This window comes from Carya illinoinensis, chromosome 14, assembly GCF_018687715.1.
Source record: "Carya illinoinensis cultivar Pawnee chromosome 14, C.illinoinensisPawnee_v1, whole genome shotgun sequence".
Taxonomy (NCBI): Eukaryota; Viridiplantae; Streptophyta; class Magnoliopsida; order Fagales; family Juglandaceae; genus Carya; species Carya illinoinensis.
In genome coordinates, this window is record NC_056765.1 from 12,713,363 (window position 1) to 12,729,703 (window position 16,341).

Below are 16,341 nucleotides of genomic sequence, written 5' to 3' on the forward strand. Positions count from 1 at the left end.
ATATATGTTTTAGCCTGCGTAGGATTTGACGGAATAATGCTTACTTAAGTTATGGTCCATTTCTTTTAAAAGTTTCTATGTCATGCTTGAAATTCTTTTGGGGAGTGATATGAAGGAAAACTACTACTTTTTATTTTTGCAAACCTTTTTGAGTTGGATTTAGGACAATTTTTATTTTATATTATTTATTTGTTTATTTATTTTCTTTGTTTCTGTCTATTCACTTTTTCCACTAATTTTGTGAACTCCACCCCCTTTGTCCAACTTAGTGAAACCTTTTTGGCGATTTGGTGCTTTGGCAAGAATTTTGTAATTGTTTTGACGAATTGTTAGAATTTTTATTTTTAATTGTATTTTATTAAAACCTTGAGCCAACTACTTCATTGAGACTTTTCCCCAATGCCCGTTGCAAATCAAATTGTCATTTAGTCATTTGGTGGGGCTTATCTCAAGTGCCTCAATGTGACATCATTAAATGTGTCTTTGCTCACCGATAGATAGCTTACGAGTAGTTTTATCTCTTAATACCTCGTTTGGTTTCAACAACTCTTTTCTGAACAGACACCTCTACCACCTCACAGGATGACTACGTATATAGGTTTCCTAGTCCGTAGATCACTCCAAGGGAGATCGGTGGAAAGGTTGTCTTGATTCAATAATTTTAAATCACCCGTTTTAGCTTCAAGTTTTAACCATTGATATGGCGATATTTGTTTCTGCCAATTGGAATACTTAGGTCGATTGGTAGAAGTATGTTGTAATAGATCACATTTGTACTTTCAAGGAGTATTGATTTTGACTAAGGATGCAAGAGATCAACTTGTAATATATGCGAGTGTGCATGAATTTCAGAGAGCAAAGTTCTTTGTCTCATTTAAGCTTGGAAGGAGTTACATGGATAGGTGTTGATGTGGATTTGATGCAATAATGTTGAATTAAAGAGGTCTTAGCCTTAGACACTTTGGTAAAATGATTAGAGTGCACAACCGAAGTGTGATACTTAGTCAAATGATTGTTGGCAGTAGATTGTCATTATCTTGAGGAATTAATTGTGAATTGAGATCATATGAGAATTTAAAATTTGAGACTATACTTTCTTTTAGAGACTGAACGTTGTGTTTGGACATTGATGTCTAACTTGAGAAGAGACTGATAGGGCACCAAGGTGTCAATTGCAGTAGAGGTCTGGAAGTTGAAACTTAGGTGTCAATAATGGGCAGCATAAAGCCAGGTTATGAAGTGATAATCATTAGGATCCAGGAAATGCCTTTGTGGGCCTCAATTGGATTGCATGGCCCTGCCTTGGGGTTTTAAACACGAGATGCTATTAGGAGAACTGACTAAGATCATAATGCAAGAACCTATGCAAGTAGCGACATAGCCTTTTATATGCATAAGTCCTTGGGATTTGTTAGTTGTAGGGAGAAAATTTCGAGGATGAAATTTTTTTAAGGGGGGAGATTATAAGACCCAACTTGAAGCCCAACTTGAAGCCCAGCCCGTGCGGAATGCACAAAGGTAGATGAAAGCTCAACTCCCTATTGTCCTAAATGGCGCCATTTTGTAAGGAAGGGAAAAACCCTAAAATTTTCTTACTTTCTCCCTCATTTTTTTTCCCTCCAACACTGCACCCCCCCTCAAGTCTCTCTCTATTCTCTTACCTTGTGCGTTGTTGCAGGTCCAGTTCTACTTGATTGCCGACAACATCGCTTGAAGTTGCAGGTAAGTCTCCTCTACATCTCTCTCTCTCTCTCTCTCTCTCTCTCTCTCTCACACACACGCACACACACACACACACGCACACACATCTTCTCCATAGCGAAAGACCATCACTGGTCTCTCCAACCATAGTGCCTTTGCTGTTGGTACCGAACATAGCCCCAAGCTTCATGGTTGCCATGGATTGAGAGCCCCTCATCCATTGCCCATGGCCCCTTTGTGAGCCAAAGCACTGCGAGAAGCCCAACCCAACCACCCAAAAGCAAAGTAACGTTTTGCTCCCCCACCCATATTTGCCGCTGTTGGCATCCCTTTTACAACCTCAACCTCTACTCTCCCTTTGCATTGAGGTCAAGCTTCCTCTCCCTCTCAAATCCCCTCTTTCTTCCAATAGCAAATTTTCTCTCTCCTAGGATTTTCATCGCCACTATCCGCCATTGTTAGCAGCTCCCTTGTGGTCTTCGGACCACACCTCACCTTTTTCCCCTCTTCACAAACTCCTCCTCCCTTGGATTTCACCCCAAATCGTGCCTAGATCCCTCCTTTAAGGTTCTACACCACCGCCTACCACCATCATCTGCCACGAGTTTCCCTTCCTCCACTTTCTATGTCTGCCACCCCACTAAACTCCCTACTCTGAGTCTCTATTTTGCCCAAACTTTCTATTGTCCACTATGCCCCGCCACTGCCCCTTCCATATTCCGCAACTCCAGGCACCACCACTGTAAGTTGTGTGCTATTATGATTTCATGTTGATTTCTAGGCATTGTCAGTAACTAAATGATTTCCCAACTTGCAACAATGCGCACGCACACAAAGGATACCATAAAGAGTGCACTCGATCACCCAAAATTGCCTTCTGCTTTGTAAGTAGAACTTTATAATGACCTCGGATTTCTAACGCTAGATATTGTGTTTAAAATGCAGTATGATTGTGTTGGAATTGGTGGCCAAGGGTTCTGTGAAGAGTTGGGAATTATTATTGTAGTCAGTGATATATTTTATGGCCGAGGGCTGGATGAAACGTTGGGAATCGCATGTAGTTGTGATTTGTGAATATATGTGTTGTTTTGCTATTGGTTGATGTTTTTATTGCTATTTCTTCCAAGAACTGTCTATTCACACATCTGCATTGTTAATTGTTATTATTTATCTTTATCATATTAACTGTGCTCTGCTCTAGGTCTATGCTGTAAATTGGAAAACCGTGTTTTGGTGTCAAAAGGTTAATAGGATTTTATGGGTGCGTGCATATCATGACCCCAAGCAAAGATGTGACATTATCTCAGTGAAATTCCTCTGGTCACTTAAGAGCATGTAAAATTGAGTGATCTCCCATGGATTGTCGCTGGGTGACAGTAGGCTCAACCAAGACGGTAACGCTCTTGGTACGACTCTGTGGCCCCTCTGCTGGTGGGGGTTAGAGGATATTTGGTTACATATGTGCTGGACACGGAGTTGTACATTGTTTGTTACAAAATTACACGCACATTCGTTACTCATAATGTGACGAATGGGGTAAGGGTGTGCGGATGGTCCCTAGGAGAGACCATAGTGCATATAGTAATAAATTGAATGCTGTCTAAATGGAAATATGATTTTTAGCATGAGTGGTTTAATCGATTTCATTTTTGTGTAAAATAATAAAGAAGGGGTATTTTGGTCTTTTCTCACTTTGGTTGCCCTTGTTTGCTATATGTCTTGTGTTTGAAATTTCTGGTAGTGACCTGTGTTTTTCTTGCTAAGATTATGAAATCTTATTGTGATGTTTCCACATACGGTTTTGTTTGATGGAATCGTAGATTTAGATACAGTAGACGAGATAGAGCACAATGGACAGACCCCACCAGAGGAGTGATGACTTGGAATATTTTTAGTTGTGATCAAGAGTTTGCTTTTATTTTACTTTGATCAATTGGATATCTATAATAACTTTGTGGATGATTTTTTCTTTGGGTTGTAGACTTTTAATTTTTTGATACTTAGTTTGAGATTGCCTTTAAATTTTTCTATTGCATATAGTACAAATATTTTATGTTCACACATATTTACACTTGTCGATGGGATATGTGACCCGAGTGGTCATCATTTCAATATCATGACTCCTATCAAATCACACATGGGGTCGAAGGCATCACATTGGGATCCAAAGAGGTAAGTTTGAGGAAGATACTCGCGCCGAAATGATGCTATCAACGGCAGAATTGTGTTCATAAAAATAACATATCATATTGAGCACCAAGAATTGTGCCTGAATGAGTCATGCCATATAGAACACCTCAACACTTACAGCTTACCAGGTATACATGTTCTAGGGGAGATTATTTATCTTTATCGAAAGAAGCTAATTCCTCTATAACTTAATCATTACAGGCATCTCCCATGAGTTCTCCAAGGCCCCACTCTGGTTGCACGTTGGTTAAGCGCGTTGCATGCATGTACGTTCTAAATTACATCAGCACACCTCAGCAGAATTTAGATGAAAAATGTTGACGTGACAAAAATAATGGTACTCCTTTTCGGTGTGAGTTCTAAACAACTCATAAATCAGGATAGCCATTCTTCCTGTGATAAAAGATTCCAACATCGTACGTATACTGTGTTTGATTTTAAAGGCATGGTCCAGTCTGCGAACTTATAACCTTGATCTCTGTCCCATTAAGTTGGATAGGCATGGCCTCTAAATTTATACAATTATTTAAACAGTTCTGACAGAAATCGAATCCTCAAAACCGTGTGTACTCCATCATCTTCCACTGGGCACTGGACGTACGTATTAACGTGTCTGCTGATTCTTTGGCCTTCAGGTCATTGAAATTAGAGAGAAGGAGAAGGAAATCTAGCTAGGACGTCCTCTGAGGTTGCTCGTAGCTGTCTCAGTGGGAAAATTGCTGGAACAAAGAGCCTAAAAATTCTGCTCAAAACCGTGTGGACCTTTAACCCAAAAAGAGCAGAATATATGAGATTTGGAAATATGAACTAAAGATAAGGGAAAGAAGCTCGATCTATCTAGAAAACTGACAACTCGCAGCCACTTCATATAAATATAAATATATATATATATATATATATATGTATATGTATGTATATATATGTATATATATATATGTATATGTATGTAGTACATCAGTGAGAATGTATAAAATACGTTTTTCTATTTGGATTAATAAGATTTTTTACAAAAATAATGTAGTTTTTTTATAAAAAAAAAAAAAAACTTTATTAATGAATAATTTAATACATAGAGATAAAAAAAGTAAACTTTAGCAAATATTTTTGAAAAATGATAGATCGCTAAGTATAATAATTACATATTTAAATACATTAAAAAAATTAGTTCAAAATTAAAGTCAAAATACATTAGAATAACGTAAATAAATAAAAAAAAGCATCATTACCACCATAATAAATACTACCATCACACTAAAAGAATACATAAGATTTGAGATTTTTTTAGAGATGTTGGTTGACAAATCCAAATCATGTGTTTTGAAATAATTTTTTTAATCTCGATATATTTGAAAAGATCTTGGTCAAATCTGAGTATTTTTCATTGTGAGTTTTTTTTTTTTTTTTTTTTTTTTTTTTTTTTTTTTTTTTTTAAAGTTCTGTACTTGTTCTTTATTGCCATTTTTTTCCTACAAAGCTGAATATTTATACTCAAATTAAGATCTAAGTATTTTAAGAAAACTTGTGAAAGGGTGGACTTGAGGAGGTAGGTAGAGAGGCAGACAAGTAGAGTGGGAAAGAGGTTTGAGATGAGAGGAGAGAATGAATGGGAATGAGAGAAGAAAGGTAGAAACAGACAATTATATCCCTAAAAAAAGAAACTAACGGATTTAATAGAAAAAAAAAAAAAAAGTTACTGTCGTAGTCACTTATTATAATAGAATACATACAAACATATAACATGTCATTTGAAACTCGGATAATTAAAGCTCTGCATGGTTCCCCACCAAACATAGGATTTGCCGGTTGGTGTCATGGCCCTGCATGTGCTGTGCATATTCATTTGTGTACAGCTAGCTTAGGTTTGCATCATATTAACAAGAGATCATATATTAATTGGCAACATGGTATATATTGGTCAAGTCTCGAGAATGTTTTGGTCGTGGTATTCGTCCCGCGCGCATGTTTCTAAATCACGGTTGGGAAACGTGTACAAACCCTCTTTTTTTAATGTGGAATAACGATCTTCTCTATTTCATTTGAATTAATAGTTTCTATTTGGTGTAAAACATGAAAGTATGTCGATCATTTTACTTATTGACATAATATAAAATAGATTTTTTTTTTTATTCATAGAGTGAGATATGTTACATGAATTATTTTGTAAACTGATATGGTTTGTTGTGATGTTTTAGATTGAAAAAACTCTTTTTACTAAAAAATTAAATCTAACATATAACGTCTAACTATATTAGTTTGTGAATTCTATTTTTGTGAACGCAACACTTTTTAATGTCAAATTTTGTCATACCTACGAAATAGAAACTTAATTTCCATTCTAAGGATCTTAACGTAGAGGTTGTTTGGATAATGAGATGAGATGAATTGATTTTAGATGAAAGTTAAAAGTTGAATAAAATATTATTAGAATATCATTTTTTAATATTATTATTGTTTTGAGATTTGAAAAAGTTAAATTGAGATTTGAAAAAATTAACTTGTTTGTTATATTTTGTGTTAGACTACAAACAAAGAGCCATGTGGAATTTCTGTTAATGAAGCGTGCAAACTACTTTTCTCTGGCCATATACTGATCATGTCGTGTAACCGAAGTGCACATAGCACGCGGATGGCTATTCTTTGTGAATCTTGACATGACTTTTGTACCATTCAAATTGACACAAAAATTCAGCTCGTTTTACTTGGCACTTAACACGATCAGGTGGTTTTTTTCCCCTTTTTTGCGTGCAAAATACGTACCAACTTGGAAACTTCAGTGTCTTATCATGTCTAAACCAGTCCTCATGTTTTAGAAGATGAATTCAAGCTTGAAACGCTAATTAAGAGCAACCAAGCTCACCCATGATTACCTCGGTGTCCATGATCTCTATATATTAAGATTCTCTTTTTAAAATTGCATCATTTTATATATTTGATTTATATATAATTTTGCAGTGTTTCCTTAACTGAAAGTTGGGAATTGATTCAACTGAAGCTGGCTGGTTCAGTACTTTACAGTACTACTGCCAACTAGTTGCCTGATATTGAAGCTGCATGGTTCAAGTTACACTGCTAATTTGTACGTGGGTAATGGAGTAAAGGTCCATACGGAAAAGACTCCTTCTGGAGCAAGAGAAGACTTGAGATACAGATTATCAGCAGTAGTGGGGTAGAGGATGGGAAGAAATAACACAAGAGAGTCCAACAATTTCCACTGCAATAGTACTGAAGCTTAATACGAGTTTTTCCAAGGAGTAGAAAAGCTGATCACTTAAGATTACAACCCTAAACTAAAATAATAATTCAGGACAACAAAATTCTTTATTAAAGAATATCTGTTCAAAAGGGTCACAATCATATACCGAAGGGCAGATGATCTTGACGAGGACTTCACTTCCTTTAGCTTTGGGGGGTTAGTGGCAGCTTAAATTAGGCCTGTTCATACATAAATTTCTTATTTCATGTGCGCAGCGAGTTAGCGGTTCCCCACCTACCTCACCCCACACGTTGGCCCCCCAATCCATTCATTAATACTCTCTTCACCTCTTTCTTATTAATTAATCCATCACTTAGCCAGTTAGCTACAAAAGATTAAGTTATAAGGAAGATGTAGATTTAGTTATTTATATTATATCTTAAAACTGATCTCTCTCATGTGTGAATGTCTAGACTTGTCCTTAATGAAATAAAGAGTCAGAATTCAAATTCAAGATATTTACTCTAACATCATATTATATCACTAATTATCCCAAAAGTTTAAAACCAAGTACTCGCAATCACACTCACATTGCAGGCACATACACACTAAGATGCCTAGAGGTTGTTAATTTGGACAATGAGATGAGATAAGATCGATGATTTTAGATAAAATTTAAAATATGAATAAAATATTATTTTTTAATATTATTATTGTTTTAAAATTTTAAAATATTGAATTAAAATTTAAAAAAATTAAATTATTTATTATATTTTATATAAAAATTTTAAAAAAATTATATAATAAAATTAAATAAATTGAAAATATTTCTTAATTCAAACAGACTCTTATAAGACTTCTTAATAAGTAGATGGTAGGTCAATGGGAGGTGGTTAGAAGGGTAGAAAGATAGCACTGTCTGAGTGTTGGCGTGCAGCAAAGCCAATTCAACTCGGCCGGCCACCAGAAAAGGGTACTCCAAATTAACAGAACGAGTAGCTAGATAGATGGGCCTGAGCCACATGTCATCCCTGCAAAGGTTGTAAATTGAAAGTAGTTCATGTGTGTGGACCACATGGTTTTTGAGGCCATATTTAGGATAATTAATTAAGATGGAAATAGACTAATTCTTTGGGTCTGAGACACGATGAGAGATTAGTAAGTACTGATCTAGCTAGCTAGCTAGGACGTTATATGTGCAGTGAGTAAAGTGCTCAAAGCATGCTTATTATTTTTGTGCAAATTCTTGCTTAACTGTCTAATTTCTCTTGAATTTTCTTCACAAGATTGTAGGGCAGAAAGACAATTTGTGAGCATGCTTATCAGAGTATGTTTGACTTTTCTGCTTTTTGGTTGAAATTTGTCTAGCTATGACTTGAGTTAGCCCAAGAAAGTTGGAGAGAGAGAGAGAGAGAGAGAGAGAGAGAGAGAGAGAGAGAGAGAGAGAGAGAGGCGTTTTTCTTACTAGCTAGAACCCTATTTTAACTTGGAAAGTTAGGCCATCGATAGAGAATTTGGGAAGATTTTTGTTAATTCTTTCGATCTTCTTCTTCTTATTATTATTATTACAATTAAGGACCAAAATTAACTGTTAATTCATAAATTTGCACAACAAACCAGAAAGAGAGAAAAGTATCATCTCGAATCCACGGTGGTAGTTTGAGGCCTCGACAGTACAATCCAAAAGCTCACGATGGTGGTTTAGGTGTTGGTAGAGTACTCGAACGTTCATCAATGGAAAGAAATAGTAAATAAGCATATAAAAAAAATAGAAATAAAGAGAGAAACACAAAACTTTACATAGTTTGACATAAAGGCCTATGTCCATAGGTCGTTTGTAGGCGAAATCTACTATTTTTTTAATATTTATACATCCTCTCATTGCCTCACATATCTCTTAATAAATTAAAAAAATTTGGATTTGATAGAAGTTGAAGATGATGCCCTCCCTTCAAAGAGAAGGTCTGAGGGGTATTTGTGCATAGTGAGGCCCCTCCAAAATCTAAGGAGACTCCCTCCCTTTATAGAGGTCTCCTTTCAGTAATTGAATCATATATACTTACCTTATGATGCTCTTCTCTTTCACATGTTTGCTGAGTCAACTTGTCTAACATACTCTTTCCTTTTACGTGTCTAAAAATCAACTTACCTGATCTCTTAATTGTTATAAACTCCCAAAGGACTGGACCCATTTCGTTTTATCCCCAAAATTAATAATTAAATTGGAATGTGAGATATTGAACTATATATGAACAGAATGGTAGTGAAATAGTCTCATGATTTAATTAATAGGGTAACACAAAATAACGTGAAAGAAAAATAATTTGTATAAGTTTTAAATACATAAATTTCATTCAAATTTTTATATATAAAAAAAATAGACTACATCTTAAAAATTTATAAAACTAAAAAGTATTTTCTATTAATGATACCTATACATTTTTAATAAATTTATACGAAGTTATGATTCGTACGTATCTACTAGCTATTATAAAAGTGAAAAGACCACATAATATGGACACATAGTGCTACAGTCATCAATGCTGAAAAGAGATCGAAAGTTTTGTCTTCTTTGTTGTAAATGCGAACTAGTTCACACAGATCAACTCTCCTTCTAATTTGTATGTGCGAGTCATTAATTCACTATTTACTTTTATCTTCACATTATATATATCCCGATTGGTTACATAAAATCAAAAATTTCATCTAATCTCATCTCATTTCAATTTATTATTACAATATTTTCAAATCCATATATAAAATATAATAAATAATTTAACTTTTTCAAATCTCAATGCAAAATTTAAAAAATTATATTATAACAATATTTTATTTATTACTATTTAAAATATCTTATTTCATCTGTGTAACCAAACGTGTCATCAAATTTCAATATTCATGTGGACTTAAAAGTACTACAAAAATTCAAACATATAAAAATACAAATAAATTCACATTAATTACAAGAAAAATAAATATTTGTGACGAGTTATTTACTAGAATGATTATTTACTACAAAAATGAACTCATTAATGTTTAATAAAAAATAATCATTTTCATAACAACTGTACGTCTGACTAAAATGAGTATTTTTCTTATCTATGACTTTGTTTGTCACCGAAAAAAAAAGAGAGAATAAATTATTAATTTATTGGTGATTATTGAGTCTTTCATCAAAATGAAATTGATATCAAGACTTCGATTTTTGTCTCTTTCAACGTTTTCATGGGGTTGATCAGATTTCAAAGGGGAAGAGTATTTTTTTCATACTATAAACCAAAACTCGAACCTAATTTGGATGTGGCTGAAGCCAGAAAACCCAACTGTAAAATTCAACTCATGGAGTCAATATCTCTGTTGGATGACGTCCCTTTGCCGGCCAGCCCTCTCTTTCCCTTATTTATACGTAGGCTCCCAGCTTTCTCCTCCAAGCAAACCCCAACTCATCTCTCTCTCTCTCTCTCTCTCTCTCTCTCTCTCATCAGACATATTTCGAAGCTAATTAAGATATGGAATGCAGTGACATGAACACAATGACCACCCCTTCATCTGCCCTTCAGCTCTCTCGCTCCTCATCTCCATCATCTTCTCCTCCTTCTTCCCCAAGTACTCCGACTCCGACTCCACCTGTTGTTGCAAGCCCTTGCGCCGCATGCAAGATTTTGCGGCGACGGTGTGCTGAGAGATGCGTGCTGGCCCCTTACTTCCCTCCCACTGAACCAGCCAAGTTCACCATAGCTCATCGAGTGTTTGGTGCTAGCAACATCATCAAGTTCTTGCAGGTACGTACGTATGAATTATTAAGTACCAACTAGTTTTTCTAAGAAATATTCAACGTCTTTGATGCTATATATGTAAATAATGATTGGGATGGAATTAATACTCGTTCTAATTTCAAAAACCAACGAATTAAACAAATCATGAGACGTACATATATATATGTAGATATATACCAGAGAAATAATCTGCAGAAAACATGGAAAAGGTATTAGTTTCGTAATGAAAGAATTGTGCACATTTTAGGTAATTCCTTTCAATTACCTAAGATTTTTTGTTAGAGTACTACAATTACTGTGAAAAAATGCTTAATTAAACTAGTTATTTGTTATGGAAATGACTATTTTTTTATTAAAATGAATAGATTTCCGTTATAAATAATTATTCTCATCGTAAATATATATAGAACTCGTCACAAATAATTGATATTTTTTTAAACGTTCTCGGAGTCTCTTTGGTAGGACCCCAGCCTCTGGTGCCATATAATATCTTATCGTCAAGCTGCGTATAGAAAATGAGAAAATGACTTCTGATAACTGTGCATACGCTAACATTTAACCACTTAAATGCTTTGAAACTTTGAAAAGTAAGCAATCTCAGCTTCGTTCACACTGTGCATACACATCAATTTGACTGCATGTACTGAATTTTCCATACCGATCATATGCTTTGTCGGGAACACACTTAATTCTCTGACATAAAAGGCATCCTCAACATAGAATAAGGCATCTGAGCGAAAACAAAAAGGGACAATAAAATGGACAACATCAAGGAAAGCACTGTCGATCGTAGAATGTGCTTGTACGGTTGAACTGCTTCTTGTTGACCTTTCTATATACTTTTATTTTCGAAATAGCCCTTTAGGTTTTAGTTATTTATTACAATGCATGAGACATCCTCGATCTTAATTAATATTAATTTCAGGAACTCCCAGAATCCCAGAGGGCTGATGCAGTGAGCAGCATGGTTTATGAGGCGAGTGCAAGGATAAGAGACCCAGTTTATGGATGTGCAGGGGCAATATGTCAGCTCCAAAAGCAAGTTAGCGAGCTCCAGGCACAACTAGCCAAGGCACAAGCCGAGGTTGTCAACCTGCAATGTCAACAAGCCAACCTTTTAGCCTTACTTTGCATGGACATGTCTCAAACTCCTCAGGCATCGCCTCATGAGCAGCAATATTCACACGAAAATTTTATCAGTACAAGTCCCGATCAAACCTACCAGAGCAATACTAGTCTCATGTCCTTCCTCGACGATTATAACAACCTAGGCTTAATGTGGGACCCTCTTTGGACATGATTAAAATCATTTAAAATTATATAATAAGTAGCCCTATAATTTTGAAATTAAACTCCTTCTCCCAAGGAGAATTGAGGAAATTAAAAAAATTGGAAAAAAAAAATGATCATCATGATGATCACATATATGTTGTATGAACAAAAGTGGGGGAGAAACTACTGACTTTAGGATCCAATCTTTTTGTTAAAGCTAGGCGCAAAGTATAGATATGGGTCTTTTTCCTCCATGCATGTAATAATCTATATCGATATTGGTGAAAAAAAGAGATGCGAATTTGGTTCGTGTCCATCATGATGATCATGATCTAGTGTACGTGCTGATTATTGAGTCTTGAAAACCAACTTTTTGGTTACCTACTACAATTGTCTTGAATATATGCTTCTCGAATTCCTTTTCAAACCAGCCTTCTTTTGACCATTAATTTCTTGCATTTATCAGCTCCATGAATAGGCAAATCTTTTTCTCCACTCTTACGAATGAGAGATATTGATCATCAAGCGAGCATGCAGTACAATTTTGTGTTTTAATTTAATGATATCCTCAAGTAAAATAACTAATTAAATAGGTAATACAACTACAAAGATATTTCATAAAAAAAAATTTACAAACTGATATAGTTTCATGTGATACGTTAGATCTACTTTACAATAAGAGTAATTTTACAATAACCTGATTTACTAGTCACTACAAGAAAAACATACTCATTTTCATCGAAAATAATCCTTTTAATTAGTTACAAAATTTTAGTCGCAAAAACTCGTTTATCTTGTAATGAGTATATCAAACTATATTGATTTGTGAGTTTACTTTTTTTTTTTTTAATTTGTGGCTAAAGTATTTCTTTACCAATAACATGCAGGTTAACGCGTTTACTTCTTTTTATAATATGATAACAAGAAATATTACAGAATAAAAAGGAAGAAATTGGCGGAGCTAAATTAATAAAGAGTACTGAAACCCTTTGTTGTTTTGTTTTCTTATATACTATCAGGAAAAGGCATAGTTCTGGAAGTGGCTAGGCCAGAAACTTTGCTTTTGCTTAGTCATATCATTGACTCCTCATAATATATTTATTTTAAATGATAATAAACATTAATAATATATCTATATATATATATATATAGCCAGTTAAATAAGAAATTATTAAATTTAAAACAATTAATTAAGTACTAATTTTCTTTTAAGGTTATTGGCCATTTTTCAAACTCTCATAACATTTTTTTTTCTTTTTTTTTCCCTTAATTAATTTAGTAGTAATTCTCTCGGCACATGTGCGTAAAAGCCATTTCTTTCCTTTCAGATAATGACATTGTTTTAAAAATTGAGTAATGCTATATATAATTGTAAAATGTATAAATGTCGTGCAGTTGTTTTTAAAAAAAATATTATCTCTTATTAAAAAATTAATTTTTTTAAATAAATTTTATATTTATTTAATTTTTTCAAAATTATTATATAGCACTTGCATACTCATGACTACAATTATTATTTTTCTTAAATATTATATTTATGATCTATCATGGCCTACAATATTTCTAAGGACGCGCATAATTTTTAATAAATTGTTAATAAATATTTTTCTTCTAACAAATTATTTTAGTTATGCAACTAATTAATTATTACAGTAATTAAAGACGACATTAAATGATAATCACCAATTATATATATATCGAACAACTCAAAGGAAGAAATTAAAAAGAAGAAGACAAAATTAACCTGGCCGGATCCGGATGCTAATCACGATCGATATTCTACCCTATCGAGGTTACGCGTCTTGCTTTTACTCTATTAATAAACGTCGTTAGTTAATAATGAATATTGTCCCCATCTTTTGGAAAAGCTACCATCATTCCATCAACATGCAGTCATATCTGTTCGAGAATCTAATAGAGATAGAGAAAGGAAATCTGTTTTAGAGTAATATTGAATCTTAAAAATTTTATATATTTTTTTCACATAAGTAATGAATTTCTCCTCAATTAAAATAAAACAGATCAATCACATCACAACTTACATATAATTAGTCGTATATATACACGATGGTCATCAAATTAATAACATGCACGCGGCATGCAGCATGTTCATGCATTCGTGCGTAGCTGTTGATCACCTTTAATTAATCTCCTTTGATTTTCTTTCAAGTAATGATGGCCTAAACGCGTTTTTAGTTGCATGTAATTAATATTTCAATTAATCATCATGTGCACCCCATTGGAGTTGATCTTTATAAGGTATGTATCCAACACCCAATTGTCACTACATTAGTCGACAACCCTAGCGCGCTAGCCTTTAGTCTCTCTCTCTCTCTAGGCTCTCTCTCTCTCTCATGTGCAAGCTGGGTCGACAACCTAAATTATCTCACCCAACATGCCATTATTTTCTATGCGTGAGAAGGGGAAGGCTGTTTCCTTTTTTGACTGAGTTGTATATCCTTTTTAGGGGTGTTTTCATGTGAAACATTAGCTTGAGCTTCAAAGTCAATGTTAATGTCCTCGTTGAATATTAATTCGATCGTACCGTCTGTACGTCATGATCATGAGTCAGTACTTCCTGCGTAAAATCTTTTATCAAACATATATAGTCATCTAATGTATATCAAAGAAGTAATGTTACCTAGTGTCGTGGAGTGTATAAAAATTATATATACAGTCGATTTTAAAAAAAATTAGAATTTATAATTTAAAAATTAATTTTTCTTTCACATAGATCTCATATTTATTCATTTTTTTAAAATAATTGCGTGGTATTTACACATTCACAATTTTAACTATCATTTCTCTATTTGTCGATACATCATGATGAGTTGCAATTGATATTCATGTCACACGTGAAATGTGAATTCCGTATCATATGCAGAGATTACTGTAGTGTATGAAAACAAAGCAAAATGAAAATGGGATCAAGTCGGTCGATCGACCAGGTTAATTGATTTTTTTAAAAAAAGAAAAATGCAATTCATAAGATTTTCTAGATCAATATATATATATATATATATATATATAATAGACCCCAATTCGGATGATTAGACATTAATGACAATTTTGAAACTTAATTGAGAAAAAATACGTTAATTATAATAGATCCCAAGTCGGATGATTAGACATTAATTTCGGCCCTTCAAGAGAATTAATGGTATTTTTAATGAAACTTTCATCACAAAAAATCATCATTTCATCTCAAAAAAGTAATTGCCATGGGATCATGAGACATTGAAAAATATATTTTGGGATGAAATTCAGCAGTCTGATCGAACTTGTTCAAACGATTTTGTTTGGATGAGAAATTTCTATCCCTAACATCCATTCGAACTAATTAACCCTTTTACATTACTTTGAATGGAAAAATATATGATTGAATGCTATATATATATATTAACTAATTCGAGTATTTCAAATGATATTGTCGTTTGAATTAATGGGTAAGCCTTAGTTCATCTTGTTCATGTTGTCGCAATCGTATGATCTCCATGTATACAAATTTGTCTACTGCAATGCTCTTCAAATTGTCTCTGCTTTGTTCACAATTACTTGATCTCCAACCCTAACCCATGTATCTTATAAGTCGCGAGAACAATCATGCATTCACAATGCTCCTAGCTGATGAGGACAAAGTGGAAGGCTTGAAATAGTATCCCAAGCCCCACAAATATCAACATCACTAGTTAATTTGAGGAGTCCTAAAATGCAAAAATTGGAATATTAATGAATTTAAAATTTAGTTACGTACACTTGCAAAATTCTCTTGTGCCTGCATGGGTGGCCAGTCTACTCTCTCCATTGCAAATGGTGTGCAATGTAGCATATGACTTTATGATATTGTAATTATCAAGACGACTGCACGACACTTATGCATTATAATTTTAAAAAGTATAATCCTTTCCTTCTTTCACTGAGTGAATGGTAAGGTTTTCTCTCTAAGTTTCTCTGTAAACTTAGAGTTTTCTTTCTCCTAGACTTGGTCTGTGGAGGTTCGAGGGATGGAGGGTGAGTTGTCATCCTTGTGTGAACGCTTGAATCTAATGGAGGAGGAACAAAAGGAGGTGGTGGTCAGCGAGGAGGAGGTCCTGTCCTCTGTTGATAAGAGTAGACATTGTATTATGGTTAGTGTGATCTCGGACAGGGAAGCCAATAGAGGTGCTCTCAGGAGTACCATGGTCCGAGTATGGCAAGTGGAAGGCAAGG

The 16,341-nt window shown here is 34.1% G+C and overlaps 1 protein-coding gene across 1 annotated transcript; it reads left to right on the plus strand.

The window, feature by feature from the left end:
- The first annotated feature begins 10,493 nt into the window (after positions 1–10,493).
- Positions 10,494–12,559, plus strand: LOC122293438 (LOB domain-containing protein 1-like). The gene is made up of 2 exons (XM_043102016.1): positions 10,494–10,866; positions 11,786–12,559. Exons 1-2 carry the CDS (start codon positions 10,594–10,596, stop codon positions 12,158–12,160), a joined length of 648 nt encoding a protein of 215 aa, XP_042957950.1. The 5' UTR covers positions 10,494–10,593; the 3' UTR covers positions 12,161–12,559.
- The last annotated feature ends 3,782 nt before the right edge of the window (positions 12,560–16,341 follow it).